The sequence below is a fragment of the Scyliorhinus torazame genome, chromosome 9 (assembly GCF_047496885.1).
Source record: "Scyliorhinus torazame isolate Kashiwa2021f chromosome 9, sScyTor2.1, whole genome shotgun sequence".
Classification (NCBI taxonomy): domain Eukaryota; kingdom Metazoa; phylum Chordata; class Chondrichthyes; order Carcharhiniformes; family Scyliorhinidae; genus Scyliorhinus; species Scyliorhinus torazame.
The window spans coordinates 185,845,080-185,864,133 of NC_092715.1; the positions used below are offsets into that span (position 1 = coordinate 185,845,080).

General features: G+C 47.0%; 1 protein-coding gene across 2 annotated transcripts in view; it reads right to left on the minus strand.

Annotated features, from left to right (window-relative positions):
- The window catches only part of carm1l (coactivator-associated arginine methyltransferase 1, like), a 197,873-nt gene that overhangs the window by 102,046 nt on the left and 76,773 nt on the right, over positions 1-19,054 (minus strand). For both annotated transcript variants that reach the window (XM_072516891.1, XM_072516892.1), the window contains exon 3: positions 2,687-2,793. In XM_072516891.1, the coding sequence (XP_072372992.1) occupies positions 2,687-2,793 (107 nt within the window). The remainder of the gene's footprint in view (positions 1-2,686; positions 2,794-19,054) is intronic.

Consider the following 19,054-nt stretch of genomic DNA (forward strand, 5'->3'; position numbering starts at 1 on the left):
CTCTACTGTGTAGGCACTACACTCCATATGCTTCACCCGATGTCTATGTATTTACATTGTGTATTTATCATATTTTCAATTTTGTTCATGCATGGAGCGATCTGCCTGGATAGTTTGCAGAACAATACTTTTCACTGTACCTCGGGGCACTACAAATCTAAATTTAAATGCCCTTTCAATGCTGGCAATAGTGGAACTGCTGAGAATAGGGGGGTGGGACCTCTGGATCTGGGTCGCCGCCACCATTTTGAACCCTTCAGCAGGGGGTAAGAATCCTGGAAACAGGCATTACTGCTGGTGATGGATTTAAGAGCCTTTTAAGTATTACAATTCCCTCAGCCGTGTTAAGATTCAGTTAGGCTATGTTCCTTTCTGGTGTTATTTTTCTTAATCAGCTGTTGTTATTATGGAAGGAATTTTCCACATTTTTACATTTTGTGGTCAAGGTGTTTATCCTTTATGGCTTGAAAAGTCTGTCCTATTGGGTAAAATTGCCAAAGCAGCAGCTCTATTACATACAAACTAAAACTGCTAAGTGAAATAAAAATGCACATGAATGATTATCATATTGCTAACTATGAAAAAGCTAAAGTAGAAACTTGAGTTAGTGTGAAACTGTGATATTGAACCAAATAGACTTGGGCTAGTTTAAATTCTAGATACAAGTCGTTGTTCCTGCCTTGGATTGCTAAAACTATCCTCAGTAACCCTGTCAATGGAAGGAAGATATAATTCAGGGTTCCAACTTAAAGATACACATGCTCACAAACTCAAAGCTAAAGATGGAAGGCTCGGAAAGTTGCACTTTGATATTTTCTTCGTAGATGATAAAAATCTATTAAAATTCTCAATAACTGATGACACTGTGGTGCAATCAGAGAGATAATTAGAAAACAACTATTTAAAGAAAAACACAAAATGTGGATGTCATGTTTCTTGATTTGGTCCAAAACTGGAGAGGTGTAAACGTTAATGTTAATATTAGCGAATGAGATAAAGGCTGTTCCTTCCTCACATATAAAATGGCCACCGCCACAGACTCCAAGTTACGAAAAATTAGCCCCTTGGGCAAGTTAGGTCTGCTCGTACCTTTAGAATTGCAACCATCATGGGTCAAAGTAGAAAACACTAGAAATACACAGCAGGTCCATCAGCATCTGAAAGAAAAATATCAGGTTAACGTTTCAGGTGGGAAAGTGTACCCAAAACATTAACTTGTCCTTCCTCTTTCACAAGCTCACGGTACATCTTTTTTAATTTAAAAAAAAAATCAGATTTGCAGCACTCAAGTTTCTCTTCTTCCCTCAGCCCAACCTGGGGCATCACTTTCAGGAACAGCGGAGAGAAAATGGTGAACAAATACTGAAGTATCTGCTGTTAAGAGAAATTTATGAAAGGTTTCACCATAAAACCTGTACTAAATAAAGCTTTAGCTTTCCTGATAGTGTAGAATCATCTGGAGAAGTCTGGTTTTGGTGCTGAAATTCTCTGTTTCAGACATAATCTCTGTGTTTCTACTCAGAAACAGTCTTCCCATTTACAAAACAATTACTTTTACTATTATCTTCTCAACTTACCTGTCTTGAACTGCATCTGCCACCTACCTGCCCACTCTAATATCTTGTCTACGTCCTCCTGAAATCTCTTGTGTTCTTCTTCACAATTTGCTATGTCTTCTGGTTTATCAATAAAGTGTCATTTCTTGTGCTGGATGAAAATCATTTATAAATAGACAACAAAAGAAAGGTCTAAGGCTGACATGCTTCCAATGCGGCTTGGGTGGGGTTGCTCTGCCATTGGCAAAATGCCAGTGACTCCATAAAATGTCTCTTAATAGAGTTAAGTATACAAATCAGCTGCTCGTGTCCTTGTAGCCGATTCACATCACAGCCCACCGCTAGGAGAATGCCCTGGCCACAGGGCTGCATCAGGAGTATAATGCTGACATGCTTGCTCTCAATTTTACCGCCTGCCTCATGTCATCCTGAGGTGGTAAAAATTCTTCCCATCATTACCCACATCCAGTGAATCTTCAAAAAAATCTATTCATTCAAACACACGGTTTTCTATCTCCTAGCCTTCCCCATATCATGCAACCAACTTTCCTTTAAAACTATGGGAATTAAATTGATCTTTGACAAGAACACAAAATGGACAATCATGAATCATCCACTATTTTCAATGCTTCATAAAATTACATATTCAATGCATTCCCTTTGTCTATACACTGTGATTTCTTCAAAATTAAAATAGTTAACCATTATTTTTCATATTCCAATGTGTTCACTAATTTCATCATATATTTGAGACTCTTGTGTTTAGCCTTGAATGAGGTAAGATGTTTACAGTTTTAAAATTTATATTTCTGTACTTTTACTTCCGCAGGGATATAACATTTTGTCGCCGCCAATCCTTTGGTTCAATTAGTTTTCTCTCTCCACAGGTTCTGCCAGACCTGCTGAGTTTTTTCAACACTTTTTTTCTATCAAAATGAGTTCTGTTTACAGATATTATTCAAACATTCACTTGGTTTTTTTCTTTGAGATGCTGAATCAACTGTTACGCTTTTCAAGCATTTTCTGCTATTACTTCCGATTTGCAGCATTCTCTTTAACACAGGTCAAGATAACCACCCACTGACAAGGTAGAGGCAATAATTTGGCCTGGGTAGCTGGCTGGTTCTTACCTGGAAATATTGTACCGCGGATGCATCTTCAGTTCGTCGGCTGAAGGCTGAATGAGCTTTATTGGAGTTTTTAAAGATCTTTAAGGAATTATAAAAGGTGAAGAACTCTGAAAACAAAAAAATAAAGACTCTGTTAAAAATTATATAATTAAAAGCCACACATTAGCAGATATTGGCCACTGTGACCACAGCTTTCAATTCACAACAGTCTTAGAAATATTCTCCCCAAATGTCACCTGGTACAATGTACAATAGAATCAGCATTTTTCAGTGCCAGATTGACCAACTTTGCAGTGTATACAATGCCACAGAAGGAAATGTTGATACAGTGAAACCTCATTATAACCAATTACAATTTGATCCAAGTTAATTCTGGTTAATAAAAAATGTACTTCACTGGCCCTCATAGTAAGCTACTTATAGTGCATTAGTGGATTGTTCAGCATAGCCAACATCCAATGCACAAATCCGATCACTCTGGATGTACAAGTACTGAGAAAATGCATTAGGGTGTGTACAGAACTGCACAGTGTATGGTCAAGATGGGTGGAAGGTAAACATAAAAAGAAAAGTCTGGAAATGTATAAATAAACACACAATTCTTGTCAACATCAAATAAATTTACAATCGTGCTTGTTGTTGTTCGGACAAATGAGCTTATGTAAACTGCACTTATGTTTAAATATTACTTCAGGCATTTAGTAATCAATGGTTAGTAAGAATGACACCTTCATCTCTCCTAGGATGAAATGATTTATTATCCATAGTCAATTCAACTCTGCACACCAATTATGCCAGCCCACAAAACATTACTACATCTTCTCATGACACCATGCAAGGTCAATTCCATTGCTTATAATTCCTCTCAAACTCGTGTAATATCCTCACCTGACAAAAACAGATTTCAGGGCACTCCTTGCCCAGTGGAATTGGAGCAAATTTTCACTGGCATCAGGAGTGCTTTATGTGATTTAAAAATAAGTTGACAAAGTTTGTTAGTTCAGAAATCCTGCAGCTTAACTGATGTTCTGGAATTCTGGGTCCAAAATCCTCACTGGATTGACCCTCTGATCAATTCCCAAAGCACTTAGCGTGGGCGCTATTCAGTTACAGCATTTTGAAAGCAAATCTCTGCTAATAGCAGGTGCCCAATACTCCTGCTGTTTAACAACAGAAAAAGGGGATGTCTCTTTATCTGATATCATTCTGACTCTCGTATTTCATGTGCCTGACCGTAACTCTCAGGAAGTGTGATAAATGTGGGCTATCTTTCTATTATCCCTTCAATGAGCCAAGCAGGCATGCCGACAAAGACAAGCCATCTTTCTTCCACAATACGCACAGGGGAACATTGTAGTTGAAGCTTTCTGGTTGCTGCTAGAAGTTTTTTTGAAAAAAGGCTTGCAGTTAACAACCATTAATACGGCTTTAAGCCGGAGACTGGATTTCTACCCCCAATTGAGGGGGATTGGGTTTCTGCCTAGGGAAGGTAAGGGCCATGCAAATAGAAATATCCAGGTCATTTCAGGCACAGCACATGTTGGTCCTTATTTGGAAAGGTGATTCAGGAGACACAAAGAGTAACAATGGGGAGGTCTTCAAGTAGAACCCAAAATCATCTTGCATTAAACTGGCTCATTGAGACAAAATTAACATGGCATGGACCAAAAATTGTGTCTGATCGATCATCTGATTGACTGGCAGCTCTTGAAGGCAGGACTCCCTCCCAACTGGGTGAAGACCTTTAAGACAATTTTCAGCAGGTTTGTTAACAGGCCCTGGGTGGGGGGCTGTTTTTTCCAAGGACAGATCGATGCAGTGTGCAAACTTTCCTTTATTCTCTGCGATTATTCCACTTAACTTTGGCAGCATCACGGGGAGGATCCAGCATTACGTTTTAATTATCAAAAGAAACAAACAAGTCTATAAACATGGTTGAGGCAAACAGCATCCTTAATACACAGAAGCAACTTATAGGTATATGAATGTTAAGGATTAATGGAATGAAAATTGACATTTGATTCATTATGTCAAAATTCCTTTGACAAACTATACATAATTTGCATTATAATGACCTTGATTTAATTTATCTAAAGAATGCAAAAAACTTCCATTAAAAACAGATGTTTTCATATTTCTCTATGACCCCACAGTAACCTAACATATCACTATATTACAATCTGCATTATTCAACCATGGCTGATTGCATTCCACAGAAGACTTTCCCATGATCTCAACAGCAGTGCGGAGAATACTTTTCTATAGAGTACTGATTATCCTCGTCTATACTTTACCCTCATAATGGTTAACTGTATCCTCATCAAGATAAGCATCAGGTTTATTCTTTGTTTCCCTTATTTGTTTTCCTTTCCCATGTATTGCTCCGAAACCAAACATTCATTAAGACACAAAAACAGAAAATACTGGACAATCTCAGCAGGTCTGACAGCATCTGTGGAGAGAAAAGGAAGCTAACATTTCTAGTCTGCATGACAGATGTATTTTCTGTTTTTATTTCAGATTCCAGCATCCGCAGTAATTTGCTTTTATCCATTAAGAAAGCTGAAAATGGCAGTAAACTGCAAATTTACTACATTAAAACATATTTTTATAGATTCCCCAGACTTAGCTATAAGCTTGCTGCAAGGTCCAAAATAAATGATTTGTCCTAAGTTTAAAAAATACGCTTCACATGCTAGTCCAAGTAAGGCTCCGAATTTACAGATTGAACGGTCCTTTCCTTTTGGTGTTTTTGAGCTGGAGACCTGCTCCTTCCTCATCCATACAAAATCACTTTATACTCATAAATTGGATCAAAGCTCCAGCTCTAAATACATAGGAATGTTTGAGTGTATGCAAGAAATAAACCTGGATGGAGGTCTGTGAAAAATAAAACCAATGAACTGAAAAAACAGCTAAATAATAAAATAACGTTGCATTCAACCACCAAGCAAGTGCAGTAACTGGCAAAGAATAGTCCCAAACTGGAGATTTAATGGGGATGAACCTTTTGAGGTAAATGCCAGTTCTACTAATTATGGCTAATATCTTCTAAATCTATCTTTGACTTTCATCTACACTAACTAATCTAGCTGCTCATGGGAAGTTGGCAGATAAACTAAGTATTGGTCCCGACTCTCAATGCTGCAGGCCACTGTAGACCTGCCCTTTACTCCCTAATATTTACACCCACTCCTTTTACGCCCCGCCTAGGACTTAGTGGCCAGCCTTCTTGGCATTCCATCCATCTGTATTTGCAAAGCACCAGCCTACATTGAGCACTGGAACATGATTAATATTTTCAGTTCACTGGCTTTATGGAAATTAGTTCTGGGACTCAATTTAGAGAGAGCTACAGGCAGCATCTTAAGGTGTGCATTCCAGCTGTGCTGTTCCCCTCAACCCAGTTCCAATTTTTCAGTTAATGTCTTCAGGACAGGATATCTTTATCATATGACACACTATGTATTAATCTGCTGCTAATATGATGTTGTGTGTCCTTTTGAGGCAACAAGACCTATTTTACTGCAATTAAAAGTTTCTATCTTCGTGTATAGTGGAGAATAATACATATTTTTCAACTTTGCGTTAAAACTGTGGTGTGGTGCGATTAATTTAGGAACACAGGGATTGCTACCTAAAAAAAGACCAAAGTCCATCTCACATTCCTGATACAGTGGTAATGGATGTGTTGATGAATTAGGACCATCAATTTACCATCAGCCTACAACATGGCACAAGAGGAAAGCATCTTTTAATTTGAATTGAGTGAACTGTCTTATCGCTCAAGCAAGCTATTCTGAGACTACTCAAAACATTATTCCAACAATATATCAAAATAAACTAGCGCATCATTTTGTGAGTAAAGTAACTTTATAGTCTCTTATGTAGCAGGGCCAAACCAAACAAGTCAATACTCAGCTAAATGGGCACGACTCACCAGAAAAATTGCAAAAGTGCGCTTTTGAGCAGAAAATACAAAGCAATTCCTGTCAGCTCTGGAAAAAAAGGTTAATAGCTTGGACATAAACTCTTTATTGGAACTAACTGTCTGACTTCTTTCCATTTTCCCAATATTGGCAGTCCTACTGTGGATTTGCAACAGGTTCATGTTTAATTATCAGGAAACCTGATGTTAATTATCAGGAAACTTGGAACTGGGTTCTCCGCATGGCAATGCCGTAAACGGCGATAACGATTGGGCGCCCGCTGAAAATAGAGGTCTCAGCGAACACCATGCTGAAGGGCCCCGCTGGTGACGACAATGCGATTTACGTCCATGCTGGCGCTGACATGCAAAACCGGCATTTGCATGCGTTAACATATGATTACCGGGTTTAACCCAGTATTCTCCGGGTCTTCACGATGCTCTGGCCCCGTCAGGCTGAAGTCACGAGGGCGCGGTTTACTACCAGTATTTAAAAACTGGGACTGGGTATCATTGCTGCTGAGGGAGGGAAAGAAGGTAAGAAAAGTTTTTTAATTTGTTATAAATCATTAAACATTGCAGTGCTTGCTGAGGGGAGTAGCGGGAATCAACCTGGTGACAGCACATTGGATTCGGGGTGTCCCCCTTGGGGATTGGGGTGGCCTGGCCCAGGCCACCATTGCTGCAGTATTTGTTTTAAACGCACCCATTTGGTTCAAGTTATAGGCCCCTGGCTGCTCACTCTGCTGATGACTTACTGTGTCCTGTAAATGTTCACAGATCCTCTCGCCATTTGAGAGCCAACCCAGGCCGTTCCTCTGGAAACCCTCAGACCCCAGCTGATCCATCAGGCATGGCCAAGCTCAATCAGTGGCCCAGCAGGCGTTGCATATCAGGATACTCATCAGAAGCACAGTCACAATGCAGGGGAAGACCAGCACTCACTCCAAAGGACACATGCACCGTGGCCTTTGGCACCCTCCCTGGTACATTGTCTCTCTCATGGCAGAGGTCCCATCAGTGCTTCTCTCAGGGCAGAGGCCTCACTAGGGACACTATCAATTAGCCCACTCCGCAGGACCACCTGCTGTCTCCAAGCCCCGTCAAGGCACCATGCTCCTGCTCCCATCCATCCTGCCCCCCGTCAGGTTGTTACAACTGGTGTGTCACACCCAGGACCCACAGCACACTGCAGCTACACTCCCAGCAGATAATCACCCCCTTCGCCCAACCCATTCTCTAGGACCTGCCTGCACACAAGCCTCTAAACGTGAAGGCGGTTGGTGGCACATGGTGACCTCCTCCACCATACAACGAGGTGCCACCCTGCGGGCAGGATAACACATGACCCACCCAGTGAGGGAATCCAGAGTAAACGCTACCATAGGGAACATGAAAGGGGCCACAGAGCCTATCACTGACACGGTATTCCCGCCTACAGGGGGTAGGGGTGGGGGATAGAGGCTCGCCGGTGACTCTCACTGATGGGATCCGGGATGCAGCATGGAAGACAACGTATCGTGGGGAGGAACAGCTGAGGGGTGGGTAAGCTGGTGAGGCTGGAGAGCCATCCAACAGGCTGAGAAGGTGGTGCGAAGGAGGCGCCGCATCAGGCCACATTTATACGGCGCATATCCTTCGTGGACCTGCCAGACCGAGCCTGTTACCAAAGAGTTTGGGTAACCAGGGAGACCATTCAACATCTGTGCCAGACGATGGCGCACCTGGAACTGCAGGGGTATGGTGGAGGACACCTGCTCCTGGTGGCCATTAAGGTGATGGTTGACCTGAACCTCATGGCCTCGAAGTCTTTCCAGGCGCGGAGTGGGGACATGTCTGGGATATCGCAGACATCTGCACACAGGTGCATTGGCACCATATATGCCCGGGCAGCACACTATATAAACATCAGTCAGGACCAAGCCCATCAGAATGCCCCGTTTGCTGCTATTGCTAGCATGCCCAGGTTCAGGGGGAGATAGACGGGACACATGACCCCTCTGGGCACGGGCTCATAATGAAGTGCCCTTCATCAACAGGAAGGGCTTCCACACTCTCAATGTGCAGTTGATGTGTGACCACCCAGCTCTTCTTAAGTCTCACTTGATCCTTCACCCTCAAGTGAGTCTCCTGCAGCATTGCTACATCGGCCTTCAAACTTTTAAGATGCGCAAGCACCCTTAACCTCTTGACTTGGCCTCCCAACCCCCTCACATTCCACGTGACTATACTAACTGGGGGTCTCTCACTCCCCCTTCTTATCGACCATCATCATACCACCGGGCCCTGCCCCATGAGCCTGACCCGCCCCTATCCATTATTAACATCGAACTCCCTACACCCCTCCCAGAAACCACCCCTGCACTTCCCGTGGAAAAAAATCTCACCCAGTGTCGATCCTCCACCCCCCCGCTCACCTCGTAGGCCCATCAAAACCTGCTAACCAGGCTCCAATGTCCGCAGCCCTCCTTTCACCTCACCTCCGTTCACCCGCCAATTTTAGTTAGCTAGCACGGGTGCCTCCCCTTCCCCTCAAAAGGCATACCGTCCCCTCCCACCCAGTCCCAGGAGAAAAAGAAAAACAATCTAACCCATGCAATTCAATGACATAACATATAGCCGTTGCAACAAAAAAATGGCAACAGAAATGCCAATCAAACCAAACAAAAACTTCAACTCTAGAACAATGTGAAGCCAAGTAAGTTACAATACAGGTCAATGAAAAGAAAGTGAGAACATTTATACATTTTCCACTCCCCAATCATCGTCCACGGTCTCTCTTCCAGCTCCACTCCTCACTTCTGCCCCAAGCCTTCTGCCTTCATGAACGCCTCAGCCGCCTCCACCGTTTCAAAATAAAACTCTTTGGCATAGTACGTCACCCTCAGCTTTGCCGGGTATACCGTACCAAATCACACACCCTTGTTGTACAGTGCCGCCTTCACTCGGATGAACGCCGCTTGTCTCTTTGCCAACTCCACCGTCACGTCCTGGTAAATCCAAACTCCGGCACCATCCCACTGCACCTCCCGCTTCTGCTTCGCCCAGCTTAACACCTTCTCCTTCATGTGGTATTTATGGAAGCAGATAATTACTGCTCTTGGGGGCTCATTTACTTGGGTTTCGGCCTTAACGACCGATGAGCTCGGTCCAGTTCGTACCAGGAGGGGCCTTCACCCTCCGCCATCAACTTACCAAAGTACTCTGTTGGCCTTGAGCCCTGTGCCCCTTCGGGCAAGCCCACAATTCTCAGATTGTGCCGCCTTGAACGGTTCTCCAAGTCCTCGAGCTTTGCTTGGAGTCCTCTGTTAACTTGCACCACCCTCCGCAGCTCGTCCCCCATTGAGGTGAGCTGGTCGCTGTGCTGCGACACGGCCTCCTCCGCTTCCTTCATCTTTTCACCTTGTTCTCTCACCTCGGCCGATGTCTTAGCCACAGCTACCCTCACCAGGGCAGTTGCCTCCTCCACCAATGATCTCAGTGCGACCACCATCTCCTTCCTCAACGCCTCCATGTGCCTCGCAAACTGCTTCTCCAGCTCCACAGCCATCACCTCGGTCATCTTTTCCACTGTAAGTAGTGCGGCCCCACCATGCGGTCTGGCATCCGCCATCTTGTCAGCGTTTTTACTGGTCCCCTCATTCAACGGTGAACCCACGTTTCCTGCATATGGGACAACCTAATCACCTCCAGGTTCACCGACTAGGGGTTCAGCCACCGGCAGCTCGGCCTCCCTGTTCTCCCCGCCCCCCCATAGCCACTCACATTCTCCCCTGTGCCTCCTCCTTCCACTACATCCCACCACCCCAATTCAAGGTTCTTTCCCTGGGGTTGGCGGTATCAGCCATTCTTGTCCACAGGACGGAGGATGATGATGGCTCGCAGTCAGATGAGCTCTAGTGCTCCTGTGAAACCTGCCTTTGAGATCACATTCCACTGCCCCGTGCCTTCCTCCCACTCACACACACTACCAACCTCCTACATTCCCTCCCATCCGGCACACCCTCTACATCCAGCCGAGATCATCCCTCCCACCCTTCAGACAGAGTATTAAGGCAGGTTGAAATGTTGGTGAAACGTTGTTTAATAGTGACCATATACACTATTCTGCACTGATCCCCTAACTCTAACCTTTGTGCTGCACCTGTCCAACTTAACTGGTGTCTAGCTTCTTCAATTTAAGTGGCCTACTGGTCCTCCTACATGTTTTATCAGACTGCACATCTGACGTGGAGATGGCCTATTGCGTTTCTCATCCTGTGACCTGATGTGCCTATGGTGGTCGTCCTCTGGATGGCCTGGACCTGGATGAGCCAGCCGACTTCCAGGTGTCATAGGTGATGAGGTGTCACCCTGTACTGCGTGCTGTCCATCAAATGCACCAGTGTCAAATGGGAGGAGTCAGAAGCTTAGGTGTTCCGGTACCTCCTCTCTTGTTGTGCTCGATAGCCCCCAGGCTACTCCATGGGACAGAGGTGAGACCAAAATGAGCTCCAGGGGCTCCACCATCGCCTAGCTCTGTCAGTCCTGGAGGGAGGTTGTCCTGCCTTTCCTCCGGCGCATCCAGAATCCTCTCAAGCTCAGTGTCTGCGAACCATGGGCAGCTCCTCTTGGAGCCATCATTTTGACTGGAATGAGAGCGTGGGGGCAGATTGCTGGCCCATTAGTATGTCCTGAATAGCTCCAGGTCTAGCACCCCCAACGGGAACACGAAGCTCAGGCAATTAAGTCCGGGTGTCAGTCTCTCATACATAGAATTCCGCCCCTCATCAGAATTTCATTCACCTTCCTCGTTTGCACTTGGGTGTCTGTTTTTTTTTTTTAAAAAAGAGTTTGCCATGAGACAGGGGGCCCGGTCTAACCAAATTAGAACAGAGTCGCTTAGTTAGCATGTTTAACCACGTGTTTCCTGGCGATCACAGTGCCGAGAAGCACAACGTTATCTAACGCAACTCCGGTTAGATACGGGGCCTCAGCAGGGATACGCGGCCAAGGCTGCAGTTTCCTGCGAGGAGGAGCCCTGGTCGCCGTAACTCCTCAATGCAGGGAGAGAGCGAGAGGCCATTTTTAAACAGTGATCTGATCTCTCAAGCTCCAGCATGACCCCGAACCCCAACTAACCTATATGGGGTCCTCGACACCCCCGCACTCCGCCTCATGTGCACATGGCACCCCGGGCCTGATCCCCATGGGTAAAAATATGCCAGCCTGGCACTGCCAGGGTGCCACCCAGCCCAGTGGGCAAGCACTTAAGGGCCTTTAATCCCCTGGGGGACCCCACAAGTGTATTTCTATCTGGTCCCCACAAATAGCGCTTGGCCGAGGTCTCTGAGGCAAAGAGGATCGACATCATTGCCTCGGTTATCTCGGAGAACTGCAGATTACAGTGAGACTAGCTGTCTCGCTCTTGCATGCAGATTTGCAGAAAAGTGATCCCATCCACAATGGGCGGGATTCACATCACGACATCTCACGAGATTGTGTAGCGAGCCGGGTTGATCCCGGGAACGGGGTCGCCCGGCATCTACCTGCCACGTTGCTCCACATCATGCTGGTTGTCAGGCGCAATGTGGTCGGTAGATCGCACCCAGGAAATCTATGTGTGAGAAATTTTTGTTGATAATTTCAGTGTGTGCAAGTATGAAACAGGATTTCTTACTTTGCAGCCAGGAGAGGCTTTATAAAAATAATCACCAATATTTAAACGTGTCATCAGGTGAAGAATCTGATTAAATGTATATTTTACCATTGCACTTCACAGCTAGGTTTACCAAGTGTTCATAAACAGGCCAAAATGAATGGCTTGTCCTTAAGAGTTTGATAGTTCTAATTAATGGAACTGAAAAGTCTATACTGGTATGGACACAACTTAGCCACTGGCCAATTCTCTGGCTTGTAGACAGATCGGTGACATATTGAATTGAAAACGTGGAATGACTGCTTTGCAATTGAACAGCAAACCAGAGGTATTAACACATTCCAGCACAGTTTGGGCACAGTTTCAATCCTTCAGAGTCCAAATTTCTTTCCTGCAGAGACGAAAAGAAACCACAACCAAAAGAAAACAAACGATGCCTCCAACAGGCCACCCTCACACATTTCCCAATGGCCAACTATATTTGCAATAGTCTGTTCAGGCTCTCTGTACTGCCTTATAAGCTACACTGGGAAAACATCAATACTGACACCAGTGATCACAAATGCCTCCACGGCCTTGACCCACACTACCTCCACAGCTGGGCCGACCCCAAGATCCAGCTGGCTCTTGTCCCCTCCACTCTCTGCACGATGCTTCACACTTTCAGTCAAAGGTGGCAGAATCTATACTTCTGTACTCTGGAATTCTCCTTCTAAATCGCTCCACTTAGATTTAAGTTTTATCGGATCTCCTCAACCCTAACTTTGGTCATCTCCTTTATCGCTTCTTCCAAGTCTAACATGCACTGCGAATGACATTGTCCCCTGCACGTCTGATATGGCACAGAATATCATTTTGTTAATGTACAAGTTCTCACATAATGTGGTGACGAGTTTTTTTTCCAATCTATTCCAAATTAATATTTTTTCCCTCCTAATACAATGTAAAAGATTTTAATTCACTCAAAACCTGTCCACTTGCAGAGTTAAAACTGAGCCCTACTTCTCCACCTACCATCTTTTAAACATTATTCGCCTGAAAACTGTCGTACTGAACAACTGAACATGCATTTGCATGAACTTTGCATGATCATTGAAGTGTTGGGTGCTCTGAGATACAGACGAACCAACACGGTTGCGATTGGTACAACGCAGTTTTATTCTGTTAAATATTTATACAACAAACTTGGTACTCAGCAAGTGGTGACTGTGTGAGTGTCTGGCTTTGAGGTCCTTGCCCTATGCCGTCTCCTAATGGACTGCCCAGGAAGTGTCGTGTTTCTTGTTTTGTACTGTGTATGCTCTTGTCTGTGATTGGCTGTTGTGTTGTGTGCGCTCATTGGTCCGTTGCTCTATCTATCATTATGTATGTGTTTATGTGCTGTGATGTTCTCTTGAATATCATGACATCCCCCCCTTTTTTTTTTTTTACAAGATTATGTGCCTACGTGGTTATAAATAGAAATGTGTCCTGAGTGCAGCTAAATATGTGTGTGCGTGTAATATTGACAGCATGTACATGGGGCTTAACTATATACAAGGAGCGATGTCAGGGGTGACATGCTAACGAGGTTGTACCACAACAAAAAGAAAACGTGGAAATGTGGAACGATAAAACGAATGCCTGTAACGAGAAAAACAAATATTCATGTTAAAACAGTGGTTGCAAGAGTTCAACGTGTAAACAGTCTCACAAGTCCAGTCTAGTAGGTGGGCGACGAATTCGGGTTGACCGCCTCAAGGGTGGGTCGGGAACCACCGACTGAGGTGCGGGCCTGGCCACGGGCGGCGACGGAAGGGGCATGGTAGCAGGCAGCTCCATGAAGTCACTATCAGGAACCACTGGAGGACACGGCGTCAGTGTAAGGTTTTGTTGCGAGCGTGGAAGTAGGCAAAGAGCCCGACGATTGCGCCTACGCACGGATCCATCAGGCATGCGTACCAGGAATGAGCGGGGAGCCACGCGTCGGAGAACTTCGGCAGGTGCTGACCAGCCACCTTCTGGTAGGTGGATGCGGACGTCGTCGCCAGGGGCCAGGGTGGGAAGATCAGTTGCCCGTGTGTCATACGATCGCTTCTGGCGACCGCGCTGCAGTTGCATCCTATGCAGTACCGGAACATGGTCTATTGTTGGTGCCAGGATGGAAGGCACAGTGGTTCAGCTGTGCTGGTGAGAGACCAGTGGATATTGGGGCCGAGCGATAGGCCAGCAGGGAGTGGCAGAAGGCCAACCCGGCAGCAGTAGCCTTGCAGAGGAGCCGCTTGGCAATGTGAACGCCCTTCTCCGCCTTTCCATTTGATTGGGGGTGCAGAGGGCTGGACGTTATGTGCGTGAAGCCATACGAGGCAGCAAACAATGACCATTCCTGGTTGGCAAAACAGGGCCCATTGTCCGACATGACAGTCATCGGAATGCCGTGGCGAAGCAGATGACATCAAATCGTGCAGGCGTATGACTTCTGGGTAGTTGGAGAAGTAGTCAACTATGATGACATAGTCCCTGCCGAGCGCGTGAAACAGGTCTACACCCACCTTCGCCCAGGGGGACGTCACCAGCTCATGGGGCATAAGCGTTTCAGGAGGTTGCGCCGGCTGAAACCTTTGGCAGGTTGTACAGTTGAGCACCATGTTGGCAATATCGTCACTGATGCCCGGCCAGTATACCGCCTCTCGGGCCCTCCGTCTGCACTTCTCGACCCCCAAGTGGCCTTCGTGTAGTTGGTCGAGAACCAGCCTTCGCATGCTGTGCGGAATCACAATCCGGTCCAGCTTCAGAAGGACACCATCAATGACGGCCAGGTCGTCTCGGACATTGTAGAACTGCGGGCACTGCCCTTTGAGCCACCATCCCGTCATGTGGCGCATCACACGCTGTAGAAGGGGGTCGGCCGCAGTCTCTCGGCGAATACGAGCCAGACTGGAGTCGTCAGCTGGCAGATCTGCCGATGTGAAAGCCACCTGCGCCTCGACCTGACATACGAACCCCTCCGCATCTGGCGGCGTGCTCACTGCTCTGGATAAGCCATCCGCAACGATGAGTTCCTTCCCTGGGGTGTAAACCAGTTGGAAGTCGTACGTCCTGAGTTTAAGTAGGATGCGTTAGAGGTGAGGGGTCATCTCGTTCAGGTCCTTGTTTATTATGCTGACCAGGGGGCGGCGGTCAGTTTCGACAGTGAACCGGGGAAGACCATATACATAATCATGGAACTTGTCTAAACCGGTTAGCAAGCCCAGGCACTCCTTTTCGATCTGCACGTAGCGCTGCTCTGTGGGGGTCATGGCCCGCGATGCATAGGCAACTGGGGCCCATGATGCCGTGTCATCCCGCTGCAGGAGCACTGCTCCAATGCCGGATTGGCTGGCATCAGTTGAGATTTTGGTGGCACGAGACGTGTCAAAAAACGCCAATACCGGTGCAGTGGTGAGTTTGAGTTTGAGCTCCTCCCATTCCAGCTGGTGTCTGTGTTGCCACTGGAACTCTGGGGACTTTTTGACGAGGTGGCGCAGAGCCGTCGTGTGGGAGGCAAGGATGGGAATGAACTTCCTGAGGAAGTTGACCATGCCAAGGAAGCGTAGCACTGCTTTCTTGTCAGCCGGCTGCGGCATGACTGAGATGGCGCTCACCTTGTCTGCATCCGGACGGACCCCTGACCGGGAGATATGGTCCCCCAGGAACTTCAACTCGGTCTGGCCAAAGGAACACTTGGCTCGGTTGAGGCGCAGGCCGTTTTCCCGTATGCGGACAAAAACGCATTGGAGACGATGTATGTGCTCCTGTGGTGTGGTGGACCAGATGATGACGTCATCCACATATACGCGCACCCCTTCGATGCCTTCTATCATCTGCTCCATGATCCTATGAAAGACCTCGGATGCCAAGATAATGCCAAAGGGCATCCAGTTGTAGCAGAAACTGCCGAAAGGGGTGTTGAAGGTGCATAGCTTTCGGCTGGAGGGACCGAGTTGGATCTGCCAAAACCCCTTAGAAGTATCCAGTTTCGTAAATATTTTCGCCTGGGCCATTTGACTGGTGATCTCCTCCCGTTTGGGTATGGGATAATGTTCCCTCATGATATTATTATTGAGGTCTTTGGGGTCAATACAGATGCGGAGCTCGCCGGAGGGCTTCTTGACACACACCGTGGAGCTGACCCACGGCGTGAGCTCCGTGACCCTGGATAGGACCCCTTGGTCCTGGAGATCCTGCAGCTGCTGCTTGAGGCGGTCTTTAAGTGGCGCAGGAACCCTGCGAGGTGCGTGAATGACCGGGATGGCGTCCGGTTTGAGGTGAATTCGGTAGGTGTATGGCAGTGTTCCCATGCCCTCGAATGCCTCCTGGTTGTGGGCGAGGAGCGATTGGAGCTGTGCGTTGAACTCTGCATCCGGGAAGTCAGATGTGCCGTCTGGAGAGAGAGAGAGAGAGAGTGGACTCGTTGCACGAGGTGGAGAGTCTTGCATGCCTGTGCGCCCAGCATAGAGTCCTTCGATGAGCCGACTATCTCGAACGAGAGTGTGGCCGTGTGTGTGTTGTGTGTCACCTGGAGCTGGCAGGATCCCATAGCCGGGATAATGTTCCCGTTGTAGTCGACCATTCTGCACCGGGAAGGCCAGATTGGTGGTCTGACCTTCATGGCGTAGAAGGCTGACCATGCTATGAGGTTGGCGGAGGCGCCAGTGTCCAGGCGGAAAGTAATCGACGATCGGTTGACGTCAGGGTGGCACACCATTCATCGCCCGGATTGGTTGTGTTGACCCGGTTCCCATCAATGACCGCAACCCGGAAGGCGTCTTGGTCATCTGTGTCATCGGTTTGGATGTCGTAATGTGGAGGCTGAATGGTCCGCACGTTCCTGCGAGGTTGTCGGAGATGCGGGAGATCAACAGGTTGAGCCGCTCGACAGTAAGCAGCGTAGTGGCCCACCTTGCCACAGCGTAGGCATTGTCAGGTTTTTGCAGGACATTGCCCATTTAAATGTGCAGCTCCACAGTTGCCGCATGTCGTGACGTCATGGCGTTTGTTACGCCACTGCGTATGCGCAGTTTGGTCTTGCGTCGAGCGCGCCTGCGCATCACGTCCCTCAGTGTTGCCATAGGTTTTGGCGCGCACAAGCGCGGGAGGCCTCGAAAAGCGCGCAAAACGGCCACCCTCGATCGCCTGGACCCGTTCGGCCTCATGGGTCGCCTGGCTCTCCGATCCGGTCGCGTAGGACCTCCTCCGCGCCGATTCGGTCGCCTGAAATTGGGCATAGCGGCTAGTCGCGTTCTAATGCAGGACACAGGCTTCAACTGCAGATGCTAAGGTCAGGCCTTTTATTTTTAGAAGCTGCTGGCGTAGGCTGCTGGAGGCAACCCCAAAAACGATCTGGTCCCCGATCATGGACTCTGAGGTGGTGTCGTAACCGCAGGACTGCGCGAGTATGCGGAGATGCGTCAGGAAGGACTGAAAGAGCTCATCCTTCCCTTGCAGGTGCTGCTGGAAGACATACCTCGCAAAGCTCTCGTTGACTTCAACGTTGAAGTGTTGGTCGAGCTTGAGGAGGACCGTGTCATACTTAGATTTGTCCTCGCCTTCGGCGAACACCAGGGAGTTGTATACATGGATGGCGTGCTGACCTGCGGTGGTGAGGAGGATGGCAATCTCCCATTTGTCCGGGGCGCCCTGTTTTTCGTTGGCTTCCATAAAGAGTTCGAAGCGCTGCTTGAAGAGCATCCAATTGATGCCCAGGTTCCCAGCGACTTGCAACGGCTGCGGTGTGTTGACGGTGTCCATGGCACAGGATGGCAGATTTGTAGAGAGGTTTCAATTCACTTCTAGTACCATGAAGTGTTGGGTGCTCTGAGATACAGACGAACCAACACGGTTGCGATTGGTACAACGCAGTTTTATTCTGTTAAATATTTATACAACAAACTTGGTAATCAGCACGTGGTGACTGTGTGAGTGTCTGGCTTTGAGGTCCTTGCCCTGTGCCGTCTCCTAATGGACTGCCCAGGAAGTGTCGTGTTTCTGGTTTTGTACTGTGTATGCTCTTGTCTGTGATTGGCTGTCGTGTTGTGTGTGCTAATTGGTCCGTTGCTCTGTCTATCATTATGTATGTGTTTATGTGCTGTGATGTTCTCTTGAATATCATGACAATCATCATGGCAGCAGGGAGTTTTCAGACCAAACTATACCTGCTTGAAACCTTCCGACAGTGAACTTCCTTCCGTTTGTAGTTTTTCAAAACACAAAACTAAATATAAAGCCATGGAAAGTCCAGAATTGGCGCCCATCACAACAATGTAAAATCTCCAAATCTTTCTGTGCTGCTAAAAACTAACTGGACAAATCCTGTCAGACAACTATCCATGCAAGAATTACTTCTAGTCCCACCTAGCTGTGAGCAGCACAGTATAAAATCTCAACAGAGACGGTGAATAAAATAAATATTTGTTGCTGCATAGCAAGTCAAGACCAGCAAGACGATGCTACCATCAAGCACTTGCCTTGATTCCTCTTGTATTGCACAGTCCAGGTTGCAAAATATTAATTTCAAGGTGAAAAAGATAAAATAAATTATTAAGGAGGTATTGGCACACATTTCGGAAGGACTCAAAGAGTCAGTGGACACACAATTGGAAAGCCATTAACTGATCACACACTATCTCTTGCCATCATCAAGGTGATCCACTTCTACCTCCATAATACTGCTCATTTCTGCTCCTGCCTCCATTCATCTGTTACTGAAACTCTCAACCATGCATTTGTCATCTTTCAACTCGATCGCTGCAACGTTCTCCTGGAGAGCAACCCAACTCGCCTA